At 53.4% G+C, this 26,374-nt stretch overlaps 1 protein-coding gene across 1 annotated transcript; it reads right to left on the bottom strand.

Moving 5' to 3' along the window:
- Positions 1 to 10,079: 10,079 nt before the first annotated feature.
- On the bottom strand, positions 10,080 to 24,486 carry KCNN4 (potassium calcium-activated channel subfamily N member 4). The gene is made up of 9 exons (XM_040252578.1): positions 23,178 to 24,486; positions 20,041 to 20,136; positions 18,344 to 18,774; positions 16,033 to 16,168; positions 13,046 to 13,156; positions 12,805 to 12,923; positions 12,331 to 12,400; positions 10,945 to 11,112; positions 10,080 to 10,686 (listed from the first exon to the last, which is right to left on the bottom strand). The coding sequence occupies exons 1-8, from the start codon at positions 23,334 to 23,336 to the stop codon at positions 10,948 to 10,950; spliced, it is 1,287 nt and encodes a 428-aa protein (XP_040108512.1). The 5' UTR covers positions 23,337 to 24,486; the 3' UTR covers positions 10,080 to 10,686; positions 10,945 to 10,947.
- Positions 24,487 to 26,374: the final 1,888 nt, after the last annotated feature.

Here is a 26,374-nt window from a genome sequence, read left to right as displayed (position 1 = left end):
GCGCCGAGGCCTTTAGGTTCGAGTTCTTTCTCAGCAGAGTCGGCGAGACGCTGTGGGGTGAGACAGCAAGGGAGAATTTAAGTGTCCTGGGCTGACTTGAGTGTTGAGAACACAGGGATGAATCAGACCTGGCGCATACGCTGGAAGGGATCCCCGCCTGTGGAAAGAGACAGTTGGGGAATCAAATCACTTAGGAAAGGGCGGGGGTCTTGAAGGGCGGGCAGGGACACTCCAGGCGAGGGAACCGGGGGAGAAAGGTCCAGCCAGACTGGCTTGGACTCCTGGAGTTCCACGGGTGAGAGATGAGGCAGCAGACATGGGCAGGTCAGATCCTGAGGGAAACGAGACGCGGCCTGGTGGGAAGAAGACCACGTATTAAACCCTTCGCCAGCCGCGGTGGAAGATGAATAGTGCTAAAGGCCAAAATTCAAACGCCTGCGTGCGGAGCCCACTGCGCGCCAAAAAGGAACGCCGGGCAGAGCGCTGTCTGCAGAGGGTGCGTGCGCAGTCGGCGCAAAGGGCTCCGCGACTTAGCTGGAGCTGATGGTTACCCATGGGAACAATAGATACTTCAAGAGAAGAGAGAAGTCTATTTGTAGTTATAGCTACGTAGATGAGTGGAGAATTTACCCTTTTTCATGTAAAAATTCTATCTGGACAGGGAATACATGTGCTTTTTGACAAAATTCGAGCAGCCCATGGGGTACACGAGAAAAGTCTTTCTCCACGCTGGTTCCCATATTCCATTCCTAGCGCACCGCTTCCTAGTGTCCTGAAGCTGCTGTTACACCAAAGCATTGGAGCTGAGAACTTGAGCCTGGCCAAGTTCTTTAACCCTTTCTGCCTTTTCGTCTGTTTCTACAGTGGAGGACTTCCCTGGCAGTCTGGTGGTTAAGACTCCATGCTTCCAGTGCAGGGGGCCACGGGATGGATCCCTGCTTGGGAAACAAAGGTCCTGCATCCAGCTTTGCAAGGCCAAAGAAAGAAAAAGGAGGTGATGGATCACCACTTCCCTGGTGGTCCAGTGGCTAATTCACTGCGCTCCCAATGCAAGGGGCTTGGATTCCATCCCTGGTCAGGGAACTAGATCCCACATGCCTCAACTAAGAGTTCAAGTGCCCCAACTAAAGTTTCCAAATGCCCCAATAAAGAGCAAAGGTCCAGAGTGCCACAACTAAGACCCAGTACAGCCAAATAACTAAAAGGTACAATGGAGATGGACTTTTCTGGTGGCACAGTGAATAAGAATCCACCTACCAATGCAGGAGACACAGGTTTGATCCTTGGGTTGGGAAGATCCCATGGAGTAGGAAATGGCAACACACTCTAGTAAGCTTACCTGGGGAAAATCCTATGGATAGAAGAGCCTGGCAGGCTACAGTGCATGGGATCCCAAAGAGTGGAACACAACTGAGGGACTGAGCGCCCATGCAGAGTGGCACTATGTTATTCTTTGGTGGTTTACAATGACAGTGACAGTGACTGAGTCTGAACTGCTCCCCTCCCCTCCAGGCCTCATCCCGGCTGCCATTTTCTCAGCACAGGTGGCAGGTGGAATTATTTCTCCAGGTTGTTACAGTCCAGGTGAAAACAACCATCACACAGACTGAGTTGAGAGTCCTGTTGTTTATGGATTCTCCAGAAGATTGTGGAATAGTGCTAAAGGAGTGTGCGGAGCCCACTGCACGTCAAAAAGGAATGCCGGGCGTTTGAATTTTGACCTTTAGCACTATTTGTTTAGCACTGCTTGGGAGAGAGACACGTGACAGGACACCTTTGTGTTATGTCTGTCAGTGTCCCTTTTTAGCATCTTCATCTGTTAGGTTGCATCTGTTTTTATTACCTGACTTTCTCAACCCCAGAGGAGCCTCCATGCCAGTTTCACCTCTGGGAAACCCTTAGAGGTGGAAATTTGAGTTAAGGGAAAAGGAGAGGCTTGGCATTGGACTGTGGGCCCACTGTAACCACCTCCCCTTCTTGTTTAACACATGCAGAATATGAGTCTGAGAAGAAGGGCCTTACTGAAGCCCTCATAGCCAGGAGGCATCAAAGCCTGGATTCAAACTCCAGCCTGTTTCGTTCTAGGGTGAGCTCACAATTTTTTCGCAGGCAATGGGCAGCCTGCCTAGCTAGCGGTGAGTCACAATCAAGCACCCAGAGAGCTGCCTTTGGTATTAGTAGAATGGTATGCAGTTATGTGGATGTGCAGGATTTAACCATTTCCCTCTTGAGAAACACTCAGGTTCTTTCTGAACTTTTGCTGTTACAAACATTCATCACAGTGAATATTGTTGTACATCAGATTGCATGTAGGTGATAGTATTATCAACAGAGTACCTCATTTGAAGTAGAATTGCTGGGTCAAAGAGTACATGCCCTGGGAATTTTAAGAGCCCTTTGCCAAATGATCTGTTCATTTCTCAAGGCACTTCTCTGTTGGTTTCATTCATTTGTTTATATCTGTTGAAAGAATTATAGAACTCTAGTCATCTGCTAGACATGGTGTAGGGTGGAGATCCTGCAGTGCAGGGGTCCCCAACCTCTGGGATCTAATGCCTGATGATCTGAGCTGGAGCCCATGTAATAATGGAAATCAAGTGTGCAATAAATGTAAGATGCTTGAATCATTCCCAAACCACCCCATGCCGTCTGTGGAAAAATTGTCTTCCACGAAACTGGTCTCTGGTGCCAAAAAGGTTGGGGACCACTGCTTTAGTGATAGGATGGAGCATCTGCCCTCCTGGAACAGATCTTCTGGTGGGGTGGATGATGTCAGGTAAAAGATGCTTGGAAGGAAAAATCAGGATAAGGGCATTGAGAGTGACGGAGCTCACAGAGAGTGACAGGTGGTCAGGGAAGTCTCCTCTGAGGTGGTGATATTTGAGCAGAGGCCTGAAAGATGGTAAGGGGATGAACCGTAGGCAGATGCTGAAAAACAGATTAAAGATCCCGACGTGAGAACGGACCTGGATGTTCAAGGATTATCAAGTTGAAGGACTATCAGCCAGAGTGGCTGAAGCATAGTGAAATAGGGACAGGCTTATTTAGGGATACAGCTATAGAGAGGGTCAAGTTACATGAGGCCTTGTAGGCCATGGTAAAGGCTTTTGAATTTACTTCTGAGTGAAACAGGAAGCCTTTGGAGGGCTGTAAGCAAGGCCCAGCGTGTTGTGATGTACGTTTTCCTAAGACTTACATTTCTGAACTATGAGACTGCTATGTACATGCAAAAAAATTAAAGCAGTGCTGGTTGCCATGAGGAGAGTGGGCCGCAGCTGGGCAGCAGTGGAAGCAGGAGATGAGGAAACCACTGTCCCTTCCCTGGGCGAGAGAGGATGATGACTCAGGAGGAGGGTTGTGTGAGAGGAAGCATGAATCAGGGATGACTTAAAAGTCGTCCTGGAGGTTTGGGCCTGACCCACTGGGTGAAGAGTGATGCTTTTTGAAGATGGGAACGAGCAGACTTGATGGGACCAAGCTTTGAGGTGCACGTTGGTCCAAGTAAGTGGTCACAGTAGAGAGAAGCCAGCATTTGTAGATACAGAATTTTTTTACTGACTTTTCATTGTGGAGTTTTAAAAGCACACACAAAAGTTTTTCTGATATGAAGAACTCCTCTAATCCCACCACCCAGTATGGCCAGTCAGCTCATTTTACTTATCTTTTTTCTTCTGTTTTCTTCTTTCTAATTTTATAAGCACTTTCTCCTGGAGTTTCTGTTTTATTTTTTAAGCTTTTAAGCAGACTCTCAGATGTCCTGTCATTTTATCAATAACTATACAAGTATGCTAAATTTTGGAGCTGTTAATGTATAGATGGCATTTAAAGCCTGGGGATTTGTTGAAACCATCCAGACTGAGGGAGTAGATTGAGCAGAGACTGGGCCCTGGTTTAGGAACCAGAGAAAGGACCACTGTCCTAGAGAAGGAGCTGGAACATCAGGAGAGGTGATAACCTAGGGCCAAGGGAAAGAAGAGTTCCTAAAAGCTGGTGATCAACTGGAGAGCAGAGATAACAGAGCAGTAGCTGGAGGTAGATGTGAGTCCACCATGAAGAAAACATGGCTGTCTTATTCCCCAGTCTTGTTGCAGGAGAATTGTCTGGAAGAGGATGGCCATGTCACAGGCCTCAGATGAGTCCCTGGGAGGAGCCACCAAGTGAGGGTCCTTGGCTTCACACAGAAGAGAATTCAAGACTGAGCCATAGTATAAAGTGAAAGTAAGTTTATTGAGAGAGAGACACATTCCATAGGCAGAAAGGACACCATCTCAGGAAGCAAGAGTGGCCAGTGGGTATGGGGGTGGTTATTTTTATGGGCTGGATAATTTCATAAGCTAACAAGTGGGAGTACTATTCCAACTATTTTGGGGTGACAGCGAGAATTTCCAGGAATTGGGCCACCACCCACCGTTTGACCTTCTATGGTCGGCTTCAGAATTGTCATGGCATGTGTGGTGTGTCACTTAGCATATGCTGATATATTACAGTGAGCATATAATGAGGCTCCGGGTCTAGGGAAGTTGTACCTTCTGTTATCTTGGGCCTCGTGGGCCTAGTTTTAATTGTATCATCAAGATCTGCATCACTCTTTTAAAGGTTGGGTCCTGTCCCCTTCCCTCCCGTCTTGGTCTCACTCTGTTGTGGAAACTTCTCAATACCTTAATAGAGAATCTATAAGGAAAAGTTTATAGGCACTTATTTTTCTTTATCTTTTTTTGTCTCAGTGTAACTTAAATGTGGCCAAGTGCAGAAAAGGGTCATTAAAGTTTTACAAATATGTGTATGTACTCATGTAACCACTAACCAGGTCAAGATAGAGAACATTTCTGAAACCCCAGAGATTTCTGATAGGCTGTTTCCCTGTCAGCTCCCCTACTCCAGAAACAGCCTCTGATCTGATTTCAGTCATTACAGATGAGTTGTGGCTGCTCTTGAACTTGATAGAAATGAAACTGGATAGAAATCTGACAGCAGGTCTTCTGTGTTGCCTTCTTTCGCTCTTTGGTCTGTGAGAGTCTTCCCTGCTGTTGAATGTATCAGGAGCTTGTTCTGTAAGAACTCTGAAAGGATTTCTACATGCAGGTGGTTTTACAATATAGAAAATAAAGACTCAAGTTGAATTCCAGCTGCTTTGCAGTGTAGTGAATACATGATGGGCTTTAAGGATAGTGGAGGCTGTAAAGTGCTTAAAGTTCGGGGTGGGGGGCAGGTTTAAGATGGGAGGAAAGACAGCATGCTTGTGTGCTGCTTGGAGGGATAGTGAAACCATGCCACTCAAACTGAAACTTGAACCCATGGGCCAGGACTCACACCTGGCCAAACCCAGACTGGGACTTGAACCCACGGTCTTTTAATTGAGATCACACACCTGGCCTCAGCACTTAATGAAGCTCAGGTTCTTGATGTCCCCTTGCAGGAAGAATTCAGTGAAAGACAACGTGACAGGTAAGAAATAGATTTATCTAGAGAGAAACACACCCCACAGACAGAATGTGGGCTGTCTCAGAAGGCGACAAGCCCTGGAAATTTTGGGGTTGTGAGTTTTTTTATGGACTTTGTAATTTCATCGGCTAATGAGTGGGAGGATTAGTCCAACTATTTCTAGGAAGGGGCAGGGATTGCCAGGAATTGCACCACAGCCCACTTTTGGACCTTTTATCATTGGCCCTGAAACTGTCATGGAGCTGGTGGGTGTGTCATTTAGCTAATGTCTTACAATGAGTGTATAATGAGACTCGGGTCTCCTGGAAGTCGAATCTTCAGCCATCTTGGATCTAGCTGGTTCTAGTTTGTCGTGTCCTATGGCAGTGCCATTCTTTTAAAGGTTGCCCCCTGCCCCTTCCCTTCTATTTCAATAGCAGGGAAAATGGATGAGGGAAGAAACTTAGGACTCTGGCCCTTGAGGAAGTGAGAAAGGGTGCAGCCAGGGTACACCCTTGGCTGGACTAGAAGAAGGGCCAGTTCATTCTGTTAGAAGAAAGAAGAGACATTGCTTCCAAGTTGCAAAAGCACTCTCCTGGTTTTTACATGTTAGCAGCTGTCCCACACAGCAGAAAAGCTAAAAACAAGTCTTTAAGTCTGCAGTCTGGTATTGATGTAGATGATATGGCTTCCTTCATGGACCCTCATAAAGAACTGGAAAAATACTGGTGATATTTGTTCTACATGGATGGGGAAAAGGGGACAGGAGAGTCCAGGAGAGATGACCAGTTTCGACAATCCTTGGGAAGGAAGAGGAGCCCTGTGGCTGGAGCAGCTGTGATACTGGGTTTATAATAAATATGGATTTGGTCTTTATCCCGGAGTCTGGCACAGAGCTCCTAAAACCTTTGGAACTTCCAGTGAAGAGAGTAATAAGGGTGTCTTTTGTAATGAGGTGGCTTTGCAAAGCATCTCGGTAACCTGAGGATAGGGGCTGGGTGCCAGGGGCCCCAAGGGGTGATTAGAGGTTTAGAACTTCCAGATCTACAGGAAGGGGAGAGGGGTTGGAGGTTGGATTAGTCACCAAAGTTCGATGATTTAATCAGTCATGGCTATGAAATGAAGCCTCCATAATAACCCCCAAAGGACAGGGCTTGGAGAACTTCCAGGTTGGTGAACACTTGGAGATTTGGGGAGAGCAGTGCCAAGAGAGGGCATGGAAACTCCCTGCCCCTTCCCCAGCCCTTGCCCTGTGCCTCTCTTCCATCTGGCTGTTCCCCAATTACATCATTTTATAAGAAACCTATAATCTAGTAAATAAAATGTGTCTCTGAGTTCTGTGAGTCACTCATTGAACCCAAGGAAGGGGCTGTTGGATCTGTAGCCAGCTGGTCAGACACACAGGTGACAATCTGGACTTGAAATTGGCATCTGAAGGGGTAGGGGTTGGGGGCAGTCCTGTAGGACCCAACCCTTAACCTGTGGAATCTGATGCTGTCTCAGGGTAGACAGTGTCAGGACTGAACTGAATTGTGATGTCTGAGAATTGCTTGAGGGGAAAAAAAAAACCCCAAACCACAACACTGGAATTGGGTGCAGAATCATCTGCTGTGACAGGGAGGGGATAGGGAGGCTGGAGGAGGGGTGGGGCCACAGCCTGAAGAGGCCCCCAGGTGAGGCCTGTGAGTGTCTTAACACCATTCTATAGGGAAAAAGAATGCAGCCCTGGCTGATACCTGGAAGCAAGGTACACAACCAGGGTGTGCAGCAAGTTCCTTTTCAAAGTTCAAAATTGGGCAAAAGAAAATCAAGATGGAAGGGAAGAGAGAGTTTTTAGGGTCATGGAAACTTCAAGCTTGAGCTGACTGGTACTTGCTCGGGTGAATGCATTTGTAAAAAAAATCTATTGAGGCTGCTTTTAAACTTTGTGTCATTTATGTAAAATAAATCTCAATAAAAGAAAAAATGAGAGGAGACTTGCCTAGCAGTCCAGTGGTTGAGAATCTGCGCTTCCATTGCTGGGAGCACAGGTTCCATCCCTAGTGCAGGGACTAGGATCCCACATGCCGCAGGGCTAGCTCTAGGAGCTGGACTTGGACAGAAATACAGGTGGGAACCATGGCAGGCTTTTGAGCAAGGGAAGGGCCCAGTCGTCTCTTGGGTGGTGGCCCCAACCCCTGACGGGCTCTTGAACCCCAGTAATCCCCCAGCCCTTTCTGGACCCACTTTTCCCCACCCTGTCCTCTTACAGGCATGGAGGCAAAACTGAAGTAGGAGGGGGAAGTTGCCAAAATCACCGTGAAACCAAGACCCTCGGGAGCAGAGCCCGCTGACTCATGCCTGCAGTCCCCACGCCGGTGCAGGGCATTCAGGAAGTGGTCATGGTGTGAGGGGGTTTGCAAAGACTGCTGGAAGGGGGGGCGTTGGGACCCATGCTCCACAGTCAGTGGCGGCAGAGTGCGGGGGCAGATCCGAGCATTCACAACAGCAGTGCTCTCCCGAGCTCTTAGTGCCTTAGGCAAAAAGCCCCTTCTCACCAGTTCCTGCCTTGTCCCAGGAGAAACCAACAAGTGATAGAAGGTGCAGCGCTTCCAGCCACCCCAGGTAGTGAGTGTGTTCATTCAGTGATAACTCACTGAGGCCTAGCATATGCAGGCCCTCGACACTGAAGACTCAATATAGAAAGCAAAAATGAAAGTAGGGTATGCTGCTGCTAAGTCGCTTCAGTCGTGTCCGACTCTGTGCGACCCCACAGACGACAGCCCACCAGGCTCCCCCGTCCCTGGGATTCTCCAGGCAAGAACACTGGAGTGGGTTGCCATTTCCTTCTCCAATGCATGAAAGTGAAAAGGGAAAGTGAAGTCGCTCAGTCGTGTCCGACTCTTGGCGACCCCATGGACTGCGGCCTCCATTGGATTTTCCAGGCAAGAGTACAGGAGTGGGGTGCCATCGCCTTCTCCGGAAAGTAGGGTATAATGATCCCTAAATGAATGAGCTGATTGGCTAAGCTCTGGGCCTTCAGAGCCAGGCCATCTGGGTCAAATCCTAGCTTCGCCATCTCCTTGCTGCGGGATCATGTAGGGTTCTTAATCTCTATGCCTCGGATTCCTCAGCTGTATAACAGGACCAGTAATACCACCTTGCTTCCTTCTGTAGAGATTTTATGAGATCATTTATATAAAGCATTTAATGTGGGACTTCGCACAATAAATATTACTGTGATAGAGACAGGTTCAGGGGGGCTGTGGGAGCTTCAGAGAGCGCTTCCTGGCAGAGGAGACATGTAAGCTGGGGCCCAAAGGAGTTGGAAGGAGTTTGCCCAGTGAAGCCAAATAGAACTAGGAAAGGGTGGTCCCATTAAGGGATCTGGCAACACTGAAGAGGGCTTACTGCAGGGGAGGGTGTTGGAAGTGTTCCTGTTTCCTCTGCCCCCCAGGTGGGCTGGTGTCCAGAGGAAGGGGCAGTGGGTGGTGCAAGCCCCAGTTTAGCTCTGGGGGCTGAGGGGTGGGGCTGGCTGCGGACTTGCAGGGAAATCCAAAGATAGCTCAGCAGAGAAGGATGACTCGCAGCCCGGGCTTCCCCACAAGTCAAGGGAAGCGGGGATGAATCAGCCTCTCAAAGTGGAAGGCAGCGGCTGTGGGAAGTGAGACCCAGGTTCAGGGTCCAAGGCCACTCTGTCTCTGACTCACCTCAAGCCGGGCTCGGTCTCAGGATGCACTGGGTGTGAAGCCAGACCCTTGGGGCCTTGCTCCTTTCAAAGCTTCAGTCTCTGTATTTGTACATTGGGGTGGGGGGGGGCAGGCAGAGGTGGTGGTGACTTACATAATGGGATCGCAGAGCTGGGCATACAGGAGGACCTCCATAAGTGCCAGCCCCCTTCCCATTTCCTGGCCAAGTCCTAGCAGATACGAGAAATGAGTACAGGGGATGGTTTGGAGTTCCCGTTACTCTCCTGATGGATGAGTTGTTATGTGGGTTCTGGGGGGCCATGAGTAGAGAGGGGCAGAGGAAAGAGCAGCCATGCACTGATTGTGTCTGAAAATCAGTAGCACTGATAAAAATGATAATCTCTCATGAATTCTTACTAAATGCCTAACCCTCTGTGCCCCTCCCTGTGGGAAGGTGACCCCATCTCACAGGTGAAGTGAAATGTTCAGAGAGATGAAGCCACTTGCCCAAAGTCACACAGCCAGTGGATGGCAGAGCCAGGGTTTGAACCCCAATCTGTCTGAATTCAAAGCCCTTGCTCTTAGCCTAAGATCTGGGTTGGGGCAGGGGTAGGGACAGTGTTGAGGACTCCCCAGCCTACAGACCTGGGAGGGTACTTCTCGGAGGCCTCTTTTATAGTTGCAAAAGCTGGTTCAGGCGGGCTTCCTCAGCTGGTCAGGAGGTAAAGAATCCGCCTGTAATGCAGGAGACTCATTGATCCCTGGGTGGGGGAGATCCCCGGAAGGAGGGCACGGCAACCCTCAGCAGTGTTCTTGCCTGGAGAATCCCCATGGACAGAGGAGCCTGGCGGGCTATAGTCCATAGGGTCGCGGAGAGTTAAACACGACTGTAGCGACTGTGAGCACGCAAGCAGGTTCAGACAGGGAAGGGCCTTCCACTGGCTGACCTGCCTGTTTGGAGTGTGGATGTGTTTAGAAAGAAACAACAACTTCTTCTGGCTTTGTTTAACATTTATTGCAAAGTATAAGAGCAGAGACTGGTGGGCTGCACCCTGGCCCCTCCCACCTTCTCCCACCAGATAATTCTCCGCAGCTCTGGAGAAACAGTGTCCTCCTCGCTCTCCCGCCAGGGGGCGCTGCCTCCTGCCTCGTCCCGGCCTCGGGCCCGGTTCCTTCAGCTCTGCAGGCCGGCCGGCGGGTCACTGAGGCAGCCCTGGATCCTGGACTCTGGGTCCCTGCGCCCCTCTTTCTCCTCCTCTGGGACCCAGGAGGCCCGGCCCCCAAGCACCTCCACATCCAACTGAAAGCTGGTGGCCATCTACAGCAGCAGAGTGAGGATGTTTTTGTCGAGGGTATGTGGGGCAGGGGTGACCGTTTTCCCATCTGGGGCCTTGGTGGGGGGGCGTGGGCCACGGCCTCCCTCCTTAATCCAGCATCCCCTCCAGCATCCTTCAGCATCCACCATCCAAGGTGGGGCCCCCAGCAGTCCTCACGCTTAGGGGGGGTCTTTATATGTGTGGCTGGGTCAGGAGTAGCAGAGAGAATGTCCTTGACCTCAATCCTGGGAAAGGGTAGCCTGGTTCTTCCTGGATGGGTCCTGGGGAGATGAACAGAGTTGGATAGAAAGGCAGGCCAGACACCAGAAGAAGAGACAGACCAAGCAAAGAAAGAGGGCCGGGGGGGCGGTCCAGCCCCAAACTTGGTGTCCTTCCCTGCAGGCAGAGCCAGAGCAGAAGAGATCGGGTGACCTCAACTCCAGCCCCTCCGTCCCCCTTCCCCCTTAGCCACATGGGGTGCTGGCCACAGGGCACCCTTCCTCCAGGAGGTTCTCCTGCCCAAGTCCCAGTCCCCTCACCAGCTACGTGGCCTCCTGGCTTGGTTCTGGAAGCTGCCGCGGCCCCAGCGCAGCACTGAGCAGCTCGCTCAGGGTGTCCAGCCTCCCTGCTAGCGCGTCAATCTGCTTCTCCAGGGCCTGGTGAGAGCTGCTCAGACGGAGCTGCAGGTCACACAGGATCATGTGCATCTGGGCAGAGAGAGGTCAGAGGGATCAGGGAGCTGGGGGAGACTCCCTCCCTGCCCTGCAGAGTAAGGCAGTGGAACCAGCATTTCCTAAGTCCTTACAGGTCCAGGACATTATCCTCCATAATAACAGTTACCATTTATCAACCACCTGCCACCGTCCAGCTCCTGGGCCACGTGATCCTCATATGCAGCTTAAAATCCTCCTGAAAGTGTGGGAATGCGAATCCTGTTTCCATTTTTAACAGCTGAGGAAACAGGCCTGGAGCAGATAAGTTGACATGCCCAAGTCAGCGCCTGGATCAGGGTGACCCTGGAACGTAGTAGGCGCTCACTGAAATCTTTGTGGCCTTGATGGCCGCCTGACTTTAAAACCCACAGAGCCCCTTCTCTGCCTTCTCAAACTAGGATTCACAGTTTCATCCTTCAGGGCGTGGGAGCTTTCTATGAAGACTCTTGACTTCCGCGTTTGGGGCCAGGTGGATAATCTTAGAAATCACGACCTGCCAATTCCGGCAGATCTAGGCCACTGCTGTGCAGTTTAGGGGTCCGGCACCTGCGGCTGTGTTTACCATGGCATCAGGGCCCAGGGCCACTGTTTGAGTTGTCGTGGACTAATGAGAAAAAAGCAAAGGCTACCGGATAAGCAAGAGGAGCTGCCAGCTAAGCCAGTGGGGCGTGACGTCACTGACCCTGAGCACTTCAGAATTAAGGAGACCCAGCGGAAGGAGGGCAAGCCCTTGACCAGGCAAGCCTGCCCAGCGCTCCTGGCCACCTTCCTCCTCTTCACAACAGCAGCACAGATTGAGTTTTCCCGGAACAATGTCACTCGTCTGTGTGCTGGTGCTGTTAATTCACATTTTATTGCTTTGCCCTTTGTGTTTGAACTTCGTTTGTCAATTTGCTTTGGTTTTATGGTTGTGTAAGAGTCAGTTGAAAGGAATTTTATATCTACCCACACGTAGGGAACTTGACAATGGGAATAATTTCACATCAAACACTGGAGTTCTTTGCACAAGTTCCTTAAGCTTCAAAGGAAGCTGCACCTTTCACGAGAAGCTCTATTGCACCATTCACTTATTCATTTGTTTGCCCCTTCAACCACAAGAGCTTTCTTGAGTGCCCTTGTGTGCCAGTGTCCCGGATTCCAGGCCCAGAGCTCCTTACCAGCCACCGCCTACCTCCCTCTTCTCCTAGACCCTCTCTCACGGGATCCCAGTACCTTGGAGATGTCCACCATAGAGTTCACTTGCTCCCGGAGCTTTCTGTGTTTCAGCCGCACCTGGCGGAACCTGGGGGTTTAAAAGAACAGCAGGGGGTGGGGGTCAGAGCGGCCCTAGTACAGGGGTGGGATGAGGGGAGCAGAGACTCACAAAGATATAGAGTATAATGAGGAAAAGTTGCCAGAGAACTGAAGGGGTGGGAGGGAATGGCTGCCCCCATGAGCCCACCCCCCACATAGAGACCCAGGTAGCCAGACCCGCAGGCACTCTGAAACATGCAAACGAAACCATCACACACACACAGTCACTGTGACGTCCAGGTGGGCATCTGTTTAGTGGGACCACACGCGGGCATCCTGAGCTGGGTATGCATTCATGCTCACACACGGACACACACACACACTCACACCCTGCAGAGAGGAGTAGACTCAGACAGGGCTGTACACAGCGTGTGCACACACAGAGGTCCTCACCTGTTGATGGCGGCCAGCAGCCGGCGCTGGTGCTTGCGGGCGGCTCCAGACTCCTTCCTGCGTGTGTGTTTGTACAACATCCAGGACTCCTGCAGCACTCGGGCAGCCGACTCCCTCATCTGGGTGTGGGGGGCACAGTGTCAGGGGAGATGGACCCCCTAGGGCTCTGGGAGGAGGGGCTGGGGACTTGGACTCCTGGGTCTGAGAGAGGGTGTGTTCTGGGAGCTGGAGGCCCACTCACCTCTTTGGCATACTGAATATCCATCATGAAGTTGTGCACGTGCTTCTCTGCCTTATTAAACTCCAGCTTCCGGGCCACCACGGCCACCAGCAGGGCTGTGCAGCAGACCCCCTGTGGGCACAGCAGGTGTTATGACACAGGGGCCCTGGGGCTCTGAGGGCCAGCCGTGTGCCACCAACTCTCTCTCTCTCCTTGAGCCCTCCCAACAGACACAGCTGGCAGGCACCACCCCCCCTAGTTGATAAACAAGCAAACCCGCTGGGAGAGAACCAAGGTCCCAGAGGTTCCAGAGGTGGAGCTGAGATCAAAATCACACATTTGAGTGCAACTCCTGGGCATGGCGTTTACACCTTCACCATGTCCTGTTTTTTTAAGGGTGTGATTGGAGATGGGAGAGAAGGGCTGTGCTGGGTGACGGGCAGACCTCAGGCTCCTGCAGGACCCCTGCCTCCCCACGTTCCAGTTGGCCATCAGGTCACCAGGGGTGTTCTTCCCCCTCCTCCCCACCCCTACAGACGCTGCCCAGCTCTGGCCATATCTTCTCCCTCCTGAACAATTTCTAGCTTCCCCTTCACCCCACCCTGACCCAGCTGTGACCCTGACCCCCACACCCTAATCTCCTTGGCTCCCATGGCCCCAGACTTCTTAGCCCAGCTCTCAGGGCCTGCTAAGGTCCAGGCCACTCCTTCTTCTCTGCCCAGCCTCCCTCTCAGGCAATTCATCCCTCACCTGCCTGAGTACCTTGTCCCAAACCCTCACTCTCATCCTTTCCTTCTCGAGGCCTCTGATCCATCAAGGCCCCATCAAATCCCGACTGCCCTGTACCACCTGCTCACTGTCCCTGGAGTTAGAATGATTCGTCTGAAGTCTGTCCCCTTCCCATTATGTTTCAGCTTTTGACCCTTAGAACAATTTACTAGCTACAGGGACCGCTTGGGTTCCAAGCCCAGCTTGGAGCAAGTTATCTAATCTCACAGTGCCTGAGCTTCTTATCTGGGAAATGTGCACACCCTCACAGAATTACTCCAGGGATTTCGTCAGTTAGCACCTTGAGAGCAGAGCCTGGCAGAGTACGGACCCAATAAAAGTTAGCCGTTATTGCACCCTGGAACCTCTCGGCCGGGAGTAGGCTGTGAACTCTAATGCGAAGCTAGAGCAAAACTCACCGTGAGAGAGTTTTCTGTCTCAGCTTCTCCCTTTCTCAAATGAAGGAGGAGGTCCCAGGCAGCCCGAGGGCCTCTGACCCTTTGGGAGCGTGTCCCTGGCTGCATCCCTGCCCCTCTTTCCTAGTCACAGACTCACCACTCTGTGTGTGTGTGTGTGTGTGTGTGTGTGTGTGTGTATGTATGTGTGAGCCACATTTCCCTGCCACCCCATGCATCACCTGTGGACCCAGGACTCGGGGGTTCAGCGTGTCCTTCCTGGGACAAATCAGGGCTGGGGGCTGTTGGCTTGAATTCCTGAGCTTGAGGGGAGCCAGATCTCATAGGGAGGTGGAGGCCAAGGCATTGGGTGCTGGGTCTATGAAGGGAAGGGGGTGGGTGTCTAGATTCAGAGGGAGGCCGACTCTGGGGAATAGGCTTGGGTCTAAGGTTTAGGGAGCCCTTTGTCTCATCCTTGAGGGCACAGGAGCCAGGATAGTAGACAGCCATGTGCTTGGAACCAGCTACAATAACATCTTCCCCATCGCCACCCCTGGCCCATTTCCTGAGCCTTTCCTGTGCTTGAGACCCTTTGTGTGCTGTGCTGCGCTATGCGCGGTCACTTCAGTCATGTCGAACTTTTTGCAACCTGTCAGGCTCCTCTGTCCATGGGATTCTTCAGGCAAGAATACTGGAGTGGGTTGCCATGCTCTTCTCCAGGGGATCTTCCTGACCCAGGAATTGAACTGGTGTCTCTTGTGTCTCCTGCATTGCAGGCAGATTCTTTACCCACTGAGCCACCTGGGAAGCCCTTTTGAGACCCTTTACATGGTTTAATTCATTTAGTTTTCTCAGGAGCTCCTTGAGCAGTACACTGGTATCATCATCCCCATTTTATAGATGAGGAAACTGAGGCCCAGAAAGATTATATGGCTGACTCCTAGCTAGGAAGTGGCAGAAACAGAATTTGAGCAGCCTGAGCCCACAGGCAAGCTCCTGATATCTATATGCAATAGCCTTAAAGGAGACTGGGAGACTGGATCCCTGGGTCCTGAAGGAACCTGGAGCTGGGAAACCAGGTACCCTGAGTCCTGGATGATTGAGAGGGTAAAGAGGGGAGAGAGCAAGAATTCTGGGAGGAAAAAGAGAAAAAGGGCTGGGAGGTTCCCAAGGAGGATGAGGTCTGGGGTGCTAGATTCCAGAGAGAGCTAGGACTTGAGGGGATGGATTCCTGAGATTTTCAAAGGAAACAGAGCTGGTGTCTGTGTTCTGAGCAAAGATCCATGTAGTCAGAGCTATGGTCTTTCCAGCAGTCGTGTACAGATGTGAGAGCTGGATCATTAAGAAGGCTGAGTGCCAAAGAATTGATGCTTTTGAACTGTGGTGCTGGAGAAGACTCAAGAGTCCGCTTGGACAGCAAGATCAAGCCAGTCAATCCTAAAGGAAATCAACTCTGAATATTCATTGGAAGGACTCTTGTTGAAGCTGAAGCTCCAATACTTTTGATCACCGGATGGGAAGAGCCAACTCACTGGAAAAGACCCTGATGCTAGGAGAGACTTTAGGCAATAGGAAAAGGAGACAGCAGAGGATGAGATGGTCAGATAGCATCACCAACTCAATGGACATGAATTGGAGCAAACTCTGGGAGATAGTGGAGGACAGAAGAGCCTGGCATGCTATAGTCCATGGGGTTGCAAAGAGTTGGACACGACTTAGCATCTGAACCACAACGACTGTGTCCTGAACAGGGAGTGAGGCTGTGGGGGTCCAGACAGCCAAGTTTCCTGGGGCCCAGGGGGTGAGCAGTGTGCAATACAGGAGTCCCTAAGTGGATGTACTCACCATGACACCAGTGCAGAGGCAGACAATCTTACCCCACATGGTGCCTGGCACCACATCACCGTAGCCAATGGTCAGGAATGTGATGGGGATCAGCCACAGTGTGTCCGAAAGGTGCCCGGTGGCATTCACGGCCTGTCTATAGGGGAAGAGCGGGTTAGTTCTGGCGTTCCTATGGTGTTTGATACCCTTTTTCTTAGCACACACCCACACTCAAAAAAAGCACTCAAAGCTTGCCTGGCTTTGGCAAGCCTGCCTGGCCTCCTCTTTGCTGTGTGACCTAGACAAGATGCTCAATCACTGTGGGCTTTGAACCTGGATCCTGTCAATTCCAAAGACCATTTGGTTTCAGCTAGGCTACCAGGGCTGCTGCATTTAATGTGGTTGAGGGGTTGAAAGGGGGAAGAAACCCAACCTGAAGTTCACTTGTCAGTCCCTGGCAGGGAACTGCCTCCACCCAGAGAAAGGGTGGGTTTTCTGATTTCCACAAAGATTCTCTGTTGCCTAGAGGTGGCTCTGTCAGGACTAAAAAAGGTGGGACTCTAAAAAGGCTTGGGCGGGGGGACTCTCTTCTTTCCCCACACTTCATGGAAGGGGATATTTAGGTCCAGTCATAGAAAGGACTGAAAATCAGGATGTGTCTAACTCTGACCCATAGTTAGGCCAGAGCAAAGAAAGCATGATTCACCAGGGTCCCAGAAATCTCAAAACCACTAAGTTAGTGCCCAGAGGTGGGGACTGAATGTATCATTAAGCGCCCTCCCCCCCCACACACACTTCATCCCAAAGTACACTCAAGTTTGTGGACTTCCGCCTCTCAGAAGCTCAGAGAGGAGAAATCTCAGGGCAGATGGTCCCATTCTCCACCTCCCCTCAAGAATCCTTTGCTCGATGTACTAAACTAGAGGTTCTCAGACTTGAGCCAGCGTCAGAATTAACTGTTAAAAAGATTGCTGAGTCCCGCCCATTAGATTCTTGGATTCCATAGATATGGGTGGGGCCTACAAATTTGGATTTGCAACCAGTTCCCAGGAGATAGAGAGCATACTGAAAAGCAAAGACATTACTTTGCCAGCAAAGGTCCGTCTAATTAAAGCTATGGTTTTTCCAGTAGTCATGTATGGATGTGAGAGTTGGACTATAAAGAAGGCTGAGTGCCAAAGAATTGATGCTTTGAACTGTGGTGTTGGAGAAGACTCTTGAGAGTCCCTTGGAGTGTAAGGAGATCCAACCAGTCCATCCTAAAGAAATCAGTCCTGAATATTCATTGGAAGGACTGATGCTGAAGCTGAAACTCCAATATTTTGGCCACCTGATGCAAAGAACTGACTCTTTGGAAAAGACCATGATGCTGGGAAAGATTGAGGGCAGGAGGTGAAGGGGACAACAGAGGATGAGACAGTTGGATGGCATCACAGACTCAATGGACATGAGTCTGAGTAAACTCCAGGAGTTGGTGATGGACAGAGAGGCCTGGCGTGTTGCAGTCCATGGGGTCACAAAGAGTCAGACACAACTGAGCAACTGAACTGAATCCAGGAGATGCTGCTGGTCCCAGAACCACTGGCTAAGATTACCCCTAATTTCTTTTATCTGTAAGATACATGGGGCTTCCCTGGTGGCTCAGTGGTAAAGAATCCATCTGCTGATGCAGGAGACGTGGGTTCAATTTCTGGATTGGGAAGATCCCTGGAGAAGGAAATAGCAACCTACTCTAGTATTCGTGCTGGGAAATCCCAGGAACAGAGGAGGCTGACAGGCTACAGTCCATGGGGTCGCAAAGAGTCAGACAAGACTTGGTGACTAAAACAACAACAAAGGTAAGTGGAGGCCCTGATGGGGTACAGTTCCAGCATCAGGTCAGAGTCCAGCAGGCAGCTGGGAATTTCTTCCAGGGCAGCCCCGGGGTGGTTAGGAGCACCTACCAGTCCATGTGTGCTAATTTGGAAAAGCAGAAAGTCTCCTTCCTTCAAAGCAGGTGCAACCCTTGGCCAGCCAGGCCCCAGTGCCTGCATTATACCTGGACTCTGGAGGCAGGAGAGATTTGAGGCAGGAAGGGCAGGGCTTCCTAGGGTATATGTGTGTTGGGGGGTTGGGGTGGGGGAGACTTGAGGCTGCAAGTGGACGAAAGGCTTTGGGGCTGGTCTGCCGGTTCTTCCCACCCTGCTACATAAGAGTGTGGACAGATAGCTTTCTCCACGGCCTGGTCCCGGGGAGTCCTGATCTGCACCACCGTGCAGGGCAAGCGTGGTTGTAAGTGGCTCCTCCAGAGGCTCCAGGTACCGTCCATCCCCACTCGCCCTGGCACCCTCACCTCTCGGCTACCGACAGCACCCAGGCGGTGGTGAGCCAGAGGCCAAGCGTGAGGCAGAGCAGCAGGCGGCCGGGGTGCGTGTTCATGTACAGCTTGGCCACGAACCAGTGGCGGAAGCGGACCTGGTTGAGCGCGCCGATGCTGCGGTAGGAGGCGTTGAGCAGGACGCCGCTGCGCAGGAGCAGGGCGCGGGGCACCAGGTACAGGCGCAGCAGCATGGCTAGCGACAGCAGCGCCTCCCCCTGGTCCAGGAAGCTGGGCCAGGACTGCGTGGCCGCGGTCTTCGGGAACCCCGAGCTCAGCACGCACGGCGGGCCCGGCACCGGCGGCGGGTGCAGCCCGCACACCACCAGCTCCAGCACGATCTGCGCCACCTGCCGCCGGGTCAGCGCCACGCGCCAGTCCCGGAGACCGTTGTCCGTCATGAACAGCTGCGGGGAGGAGGACGGACGGAGAAGGAGGGAGTCATGCGAAGGTCAGGCGCCCGCTTCCCAGCCTGCGCGAGGAGATAAGGGGGGCGCACCCGCGGGGCCGCAGAGGGAGGCAGATAGCGCAGGGCCTGGGGCCGGGGAGGGTGGGGAAGGGACACGGCAGGACCCGAGGAAGACATCTCTCCGCCTTCACTCCCGTGTCCCACGCAGCCTACTTCCAGAACCTCCAGCCCAGGAACACTTATTGAGTGCCTACTGTGTGCCCGACGTTGAGATATGTTGAGGATATGGGTGAACAAGACAAAAACGCCTTCCTCCCGGGAGCCTACATTCCACATCCATGGAGCCAGGCTTATTCCTGTCTCTGGGGACCCAGCAGTGTAACTGGCATCATTCCATTACAGTGACAATAGCCAACACGTGCGGGGCACCTGGGGGGTGCCCGGCCTTGCGCTCTCCCCTTTGGTGTTGTGACTCCTGAAATGGTCACAAGACAGTGAGACTGAAGGTATTCTTACCCCCATTTTATAGATGTGGAAACTGAGGCCCAGGGTGCTCAGGTGCAGCTGCACAGCTGGGCAGGCCGCTTAACTACTTGAAATGACTGCTATGAATGATAAGGTGTACTTCTTACTGAGCATGTCTTGTATGCCAGTCTCTGCAAGGAGCATACCACACTCGGCCAATATCCCTCATTTTATACGCCAAGGTTGTGGCGGAAGGGAACAGGATCTGGGGGTGTGGAAGATGGGAGGAGAGGGGAAGGAGTGGGGAGCCCAGTGTGGATTGAGACATGCGATGGGAGGGGGGACGTGGGTGGGAAGGGCGCCTGGATCTGGGGATCATTGGGAGCTCAGGGAGCTCAGGCGTGGGGAAGGACTTCAGGCACATAACTAGGATCTGAGTTGTTGGGACCGGAACAGGTGGGGGCCCAAGGGTTGAAGAAGGGAGATCTGGGAGGCTGGGCCTGGTGTGAGGCAGCCTGGAGCTAGAGTGGACAGAGAGGCCTGGAGGCAGGAACTCTCAGCACCTACAGATGTGCCTGCCAGGTGAGTCAGAGGGCAGCAGGTGGAGGAAGGTCAGGGCTGCTCCGGGAGGTTCTGTCTGTTGTCCACGGTTCATCCCCTCCGGGTAGATAAGGGTGTGGATGCATCTCAGGGTGGAGGAAGCTCATTACTCAGCCCAGCAGGCTGGAAAGTGTGAGCTGACAGGGCGTGGTGGGGGCTGAGGGGAGCAAGAAGGGGCTGGGGGCGGGGCCTGCCCTACCTGGACCTCTTTGGCGTGAAAGGCCACGATAAGGGAGAGGAGCAGGAACGTGGAAATGCTGATCAAGCATTTAACCAGGAACAGGTAGAGCACCCACTGTTGGGAGGGAGAGAGAAAGGGGTGAGATCCTAGGTCTCCACCTGCTCTGCCCCCTCTACCCTCCTCCCAAACCACCATCCCTTCTCCCTTCCCATTCATTCCTAGGCTCCTAACCCCACCCCCAGTCCAGCCGTCTCCTGATGCCTCCAGGTCTGGGGAAGCCTCAAAACTGTCATCGGGTCCCCAAGGAGAGCACCCTCTTCCTTCCTAAGGGGACAGCCCTGGCCTAGACATAGGGTTCACCCTCCTCCTCAGCCTCTCCTAAGACCACACCCCTGAGAGAAGACCTCAAAATGCACATTCCTTCTTAACTGCCGCTTACGGGTCCCCATCAAAAATAGTTCTCAGTTGGTGGAGGGGTGTCTAGAAACAGACATTTAGCCTCTAAAGAGTGTCCCTCCTCTTCCCTTCCTCCCCAGCTGGTCTGTGCCCTAGAAAGCAACTTCAAGTCTCCCCCCACCCAGCAACCCAATTCCTAAGGAGCCTAGAAACTGTCACTCAATCCCCAAGGAATGAATGACACCCTCCCTTGCCCTCATTCCCTGGGGTCCCTGAGACCCCAGCCCCAGCTCTGAGAAAGGCCTCCAGTCCTGCCCTGTGTGTCCCTTCCCCTCCACCACCTCCTGCCCTCTCTTCTGGCTCCAAGCCCAGGGCAGATCTGGCCGGAAGCACATGGCCTCCAGAAACCACGGGAAGTTTTTTTCCCTCTCTTTGTGAGTCTATATCTTGGAGGAATCTAGAATTCGTAAGGGAGAGATTTAGAGAGGAATGGGACTGCTGGATTCCCTAGGAGGGGCTGGGAGGGGGTGCCTGCCTGGAAGGTGGTGTTGGGAGAAAGGGCCACCTGGGCGCCCGCAATGAGCTCAGCACCTGTTTCTTCTAGAACGCTGCCAGCTCTCCCCGCCGGCCAGGGCCCCGCCTCTGTGCAGGGGAAAAGGGCCAGTTTCCTGCCCCGGGGGGCCTGCCCCCCCACCCCTCCCCGAACAATGGTGCTGTTGTCCCTAGCCCTCCCCCACCCCTCATCCTTCTATAGCTCCCCAGTTCCCTGTCCCTTTCCTTAGTTTGTCTCAACCGGCGCCCCATCTGACCCAGCCCTCTCCCAGCTCCATCGTCCACTTCTCTGGTGGTCCTCTCTCCTTTGCAATTCCTTTTGCCCCGAATCCTGCACCCCCTTCTCTGTCTGTAGCACGCTGTCTCTCACTCTCTCTGTCTTCGTCTTTCTGTGTATCTCTGCCTCTGTGTGTTTCTGCATGTGTTGAGTCACTTCAGTCGTGTCCGACTCTTTGTGACCCTTTGGACTGTAGCCCGCCAGGCTCCTCTGTCCATGGGATTCTCCAGGCAAGAATACTGGAGTGGGTTGCCAGGCCCTCCTCCAGGGGATCTTCCCGACTCAGGGATGAAAACAGCGTCTCTTATGTCTCCTGCATTGGCAGGCGGGTTCTTTACCACTAGCACCACCTGGGTACCCCTCACCACCCTCCCTCTCCTGCCCGGCTGCGTCGTGTTCTGCTGTCTCAGTGGGCGCGGGCCTCGCCTCTCCTCCAGCCCCTCCCTGCTACCAGCAGGTGTCTGGATCCCTGCAGACTGAATTCATAGATTGCGATGGATTGTGATGGAGGTAGGGAGAGGGCATGGGTATTGTCAAGGCGGTCATAGAAAGGGGGCTGAGGAGGGCCCTTCGGGTCATCTATTTTAACCCTCACCCCCAGGCTCCAGTTGACAAAATGGGCCCAGAGTCGCCCTGCTGGAGGCAGCAGCCTGGTGGGCGGTGGAGGGAAGCAGAGGGAGGTGAGAAGGCAGAGGGCCTGGATGGTGAAGGAAAGACCCCCGACCCATCGCATCTGCGCCCTTAGCCTCACCTCCCCTGCTGGGCGGGGTGCTGAAGCCTGGGAGCGGCGGGTCAGCCCGGCCATGCTTCCTGTTGGCCTGGGCTTCGGCGGCCCCACCCCCTCAGTGCCCGCTGCCCTCGCCTGCCCAGAGGAAGCCAGCCTGCCCCGACCCTCCGCGGGGCTCCTGGGCACTTCAAAGCTGCCTGCCTCTCCCACTCCCAAATCCAAGCCTGAGCCTTGTCCCCGGGAATGCCCCCACCTTAACCCTCAAATCCAGGGCCCCCTGACGAGCCCAGTTCCACGCCCCTTACCCCAGACAGGTCTGCAGCCCCTCCTTTCCTGTTGAGCAATTCCGTCCCTCCCGTCCTCCAGCTGCCAGTTCTGACCCATGTCCTTCATCTGCCCCCATCACAGCCCGGACCCGGGCTGGAATGTGCTGGAAGCCTGCTCAGACCTGTCCCGGCCCCACCTGTCCTTTCCTTCCCTATTCACACTATCCTCAAAGTCAGCGCCTCTTCCCCTACACATGCTGTAAGGCGCCCTCCCCTTCAAACCCAGGGGCCCAGGCCCCCACCCTCTCTTCCCTGGGACCCAGGAGACCAGCCTATGAGAAACCTACTTCTCCCTTATTTCTCAGACTAAATAAAGTCTGAGGAAGCTGAACTTCTCAATGATGGAGATGGAATTGGCAGCAGGGCTGGGGGGATGCTTCTTCCCCCCGACCAGCACCCCCAACCCCAGCCAGTTTTTTCCATCTCTGCCCTTTGCCTCTGAGATACTGGGCAAACATTTGAGTTCAGATAAGGACCAAGGAGCCTCCACCTAGTGGAAGAAGTCAGGCTTTCTCCTCACCCTCCCTTCACTGAACCTGGTGCTACCCCTCCCCTAATCTGCTCTTGGGAGACTCCAGTATCTGACCAGCCACCCCTTGGACCTCCAACTGCCTGACTGCAGTATCTTCAAATTGACAGCCTGTCACCCCTCTTCCCTTCCTTTTGCAGAGGGGGCCCCCTACCATTTCCCTCCCTGGGTCCCAGGAGTCCAGCACTCAACCTCCTCCACTCTCAGACCCGGGGGTCCCCCGCCCCACCTCCCTCTGACCCTGGTGTCTTAGCCCCCAGCAACTCCTCCTCCCTCAGACCCAGGAGTCCTGGCCCCCAGCCCCTCCTCCTTCAAGACTAGAAGTCTCTGCCTCTACCCTCCACTCACCGGGCACCCCCCGAACCACAGCATCTCCGCATGCAGGACCATGAGTCCAATGCCAGCTCCTGCCAGTGCCAGTGTCCAGCCGGCCAGACTCTTCTCCTGCTCCAGCAGGCGCTTTCGCCGCCGCAGGGCCCCCAGGCCTGGCACCAGCTCCCCGCCCATGGCTCCTGGGGTCTTGGGACCCAGCCAGCTTCCTGCCCAGGGTCCCCCACCTCGCAGCACGCAAAGGGCAGCCACAGTGGCTTGAGGTCCCCGGCCTGCTCTGCTCCCTCGCTCTGGGCTTGTGCTTTGAGGTACAGCAGAGTCTGTGCCCTCTGGGAGGTGGTGACTGCTGGGCAGGGCGGGGAGGTGCTGGGGAGGCCCCCGGGCAGAGGGGAGGCTCCCCAACCCCCCTTCTCAGACTAAGGAGGGGCGGGGGTGTGTCTTAGGGCAGAGCAAGGAAGAGGCGTGCGTCCACGTGGATTAAGACACACACACACCAACACACAATGGGCTTTGTCACACACAACAGTCTGCAGCATATAATACACACCTACTCTGGGCCACACCCAGACACCACGCAACACTACACCCTGAACCATGGCATGGCCAGAGACGGAACCTAACACCCATGGGCACACAACACTACGACACCGAGTGACTCACAACTCCCGACAAGCTCTGAAACCCACAGCCACACCCAGACACCACACACACACCGTGTGACACACGCCAGCACTTAGCGAGCAGGCAGCGTCCCCGTGGCACACAGGGCCACCCAAATATTGTCCACAGAGAAGCACAGACATCACAGTCAAAACTGGCACAACATCGTCTGACACAAACAGCCACACCCAGACACGGCACATGGGATGATGCCCGTCAGTAGCTACACAAACAGGACCTATACAAGTGTTCCACAAACACGCGATCTGTATTGACTTAGCAGTCCCCGGTGCCACGCACAGCGTATCTGTATGAACAAGGCGCGCAGCCATCACACACCCGTGGACCAGCACCCAGTACACGCAGACACACATTTCGTGACACAGCCATGGCAGTCAGCACTCACCCAGCAGTGACTGCAGCACGTATGCTCATGGAATGACTCACAACACACACGGATTCACCTCAACACACAATATACCCTGAGCACATGCTGCCGTTCAAATACACAGTCAGAGAACAGTAGGAATGGGTGCGTGTAGGGAAAGGCCCACAGGCACGGTGCCACACACAGAAACCCAGGTGGCACCCGCCCCGTAAGACGTCCTGAGCTGTTTCATTGCATCACCCAGGACACAACAGAATGGTACCCATGGGAGGGAGGCCGGGCACACAGGCTACATAGGCCCTGATGCCCAAGAGCCGCATATGCGGAGTAGAACACCAACCATTGCCTCAGACTGACAGACAGCACATTCCACACCCATGCGCATGATACACTCCAACACCAGGGGCCACACCAACACCACATACACGGGGCAATACGCCAAGACATCATGACGCAAAGCACTGATGCAGTCTGCCCAGCACAGACACTGTGTCCCGTGAACCGGCAGACGAGGACGTCCACTGACACGTCCGTCACCTAGGCCAGCACCAACACCCACACAACACCGGGGGACACCCTCTGGCACGGTGTAACACATAGCCGCATGGTCACAACACTGAGTGTGGTCCCCGGGCCGTGTCCTTGGCAGGGAAAGGAGAGGCCCCCAGCATGGACATAACACCTTGAAGGAGAGCACAGTGTTACATCACTGAGACACAACTTTTACACACACAAAGCCTATGAAGAGACACAACACGTGCGCTGATGTACAGAATAGCAAATGCAGTGCAGAGTGATGCGTGATGACTCCCAGAGGGACGGCCGCGTGGCGTGGGCCACGGGCCCACGTGCAGCAGCACAGAAGTCACGCAGGGGTCTCTGCTGTACGCAGCTGGGCACAGGTCAAAGCCCTCCCGCAGCAACGCGCGAGGACTTGCTGGCGGGTGACACAAAAGCCCTCTCCAGGTGTGGCCCGTGGACCCATGGACAGCACTCTGGGTGGGGAGGAGGGACACACAAGACATTAACCCTTCTCCCTTCCCCGGAGTCCTATGTCAAGCAGGAACATGGACGCGCCAGCCACAGAGCAATGAGACACACACAGACATGCCTGGCGTCACACCAACACAACCCACACAGACACGCCCAGAGGCACCAAACCGCAAAACTCAGACACACCCGGTGACAAAAACACAACCTAGGCTGGGGCGCTGCCCCGTGCCGCGCGTGTGATTCCCACTCGGGATGAGAGGCTGAGACGCGGCGGGAGAGTGATGGAGACGCCCGCGTGTGCCGGCTCGGAGGAGACGCTGCCGCCTCTGGGCGGTCACAAGACTGCAGCCCGCTACCCCAACCGCCCACCTGCAGCCCTCCATTTCTCCTCTCCTCCCTCTCAGCTTCCGCGGGGCCTCTCCCCTGACTCCTCTTGTCTCTCCCACTCTGGAAGCCTCCGGGTTCCTCTTTATCTCTGTCTCCGGCTGTCTTTCTCGGTCTCTGTTTTCCTCTGTTCTAAGCCCCTCTGTCTCTCCCGGCTCGCTCTCTCTCTCAGAGTACCTTTGAGTCTGTGCATTTGTGTGGTTCCGTTTCTCTCTCTCACTCTGCTTCTCTTTGTGTCTCTGTGTCTCTCAACATCTCTGACTCTGCATCCCACTGCTTTTTAAAATTTTTATGAAGTATAGTTGACTTACAATGATTCTGGTGTACAGCAAGTAATTCAGTTATATATATGTGTGTGCGTGTGTAAATGTACATTTTCTTTCAGATTCTTTTCCATGATAGGTTATTGCAAGATATTGAATGTAGTTCCCTATGCTATAGAGTAAGTCCTTTTTGTTTCTCTATTTTATATACAGTAGTGGGTATCCGTTCATCCCCAATTCCCAATTTATCCCACCTCCTTTTGCCTGCAATGCGGGAGACCAGAGTTCGATCCCTGGCTGGGGAAGATCCCCTGGAGAAGGAAATGGCCACCCACTCCAGTATTCTTGCCTGGAAAATCCCATGGACGGAGGAGCCTGGTAGGCTACCGTCCACGGGGTCGCAAAGAGTCGGACGGGACTGAGCAACTTCATTTCCCTTTTACCTTGGTGACCATAAGTTCATTTTCTGTGTCTCTGACTCTATATCTGTTTTGTAAGTAAGTTTATTTGTGCCGGTTTTTTTAGAC

The sequence above is a fragment of the Oryx dammah genome, unplaced genomic scaffold, assembly GCF_014754425.2.
Source record: "Oryx dammah isolate SB20612 unplaced genomic scaffold, SCBI_Odam_1.1 HiC_scaffold_13, whole genome shotgun sequence".
NCBI classification, from domain to species: Eukaryota; Metazoa; Chordata; class Mammalia; order Artiodactyla; family Bovidae; genus Oryx; species Oryx dammah.
The sequence above is the reverse complement of the archived record's forward strand: the minus strand, read 5'-3'. Positions and strand labels throughout refer to the sequence as shown.

Bases quoted from the DNA above. Each gene is read 5' to 3' on its own strand.
- KCNN4 (XM_040252578.1), bottom strand. From the start codon at position 23,336: ATGGGCGGGGAGCTGGTGCCAGGCCTGGGGGCCCTGCGGCGGCGAAAG. The intron at 18,775-20,040 runs GTAGGGCAGGCC...TCCTCCCCGCAG, and splicing joins TTCACGCCAAAGAGGTCCAG to CTGTTCATGACGGACAACGG. The intron at 11,113-12,330 runs GTACTGGGATCC...CTCTCTGCCCAG, and splicing joins CTATGGTGGACATCTCCAAG to ATGCACATGATCCTGTGTGA.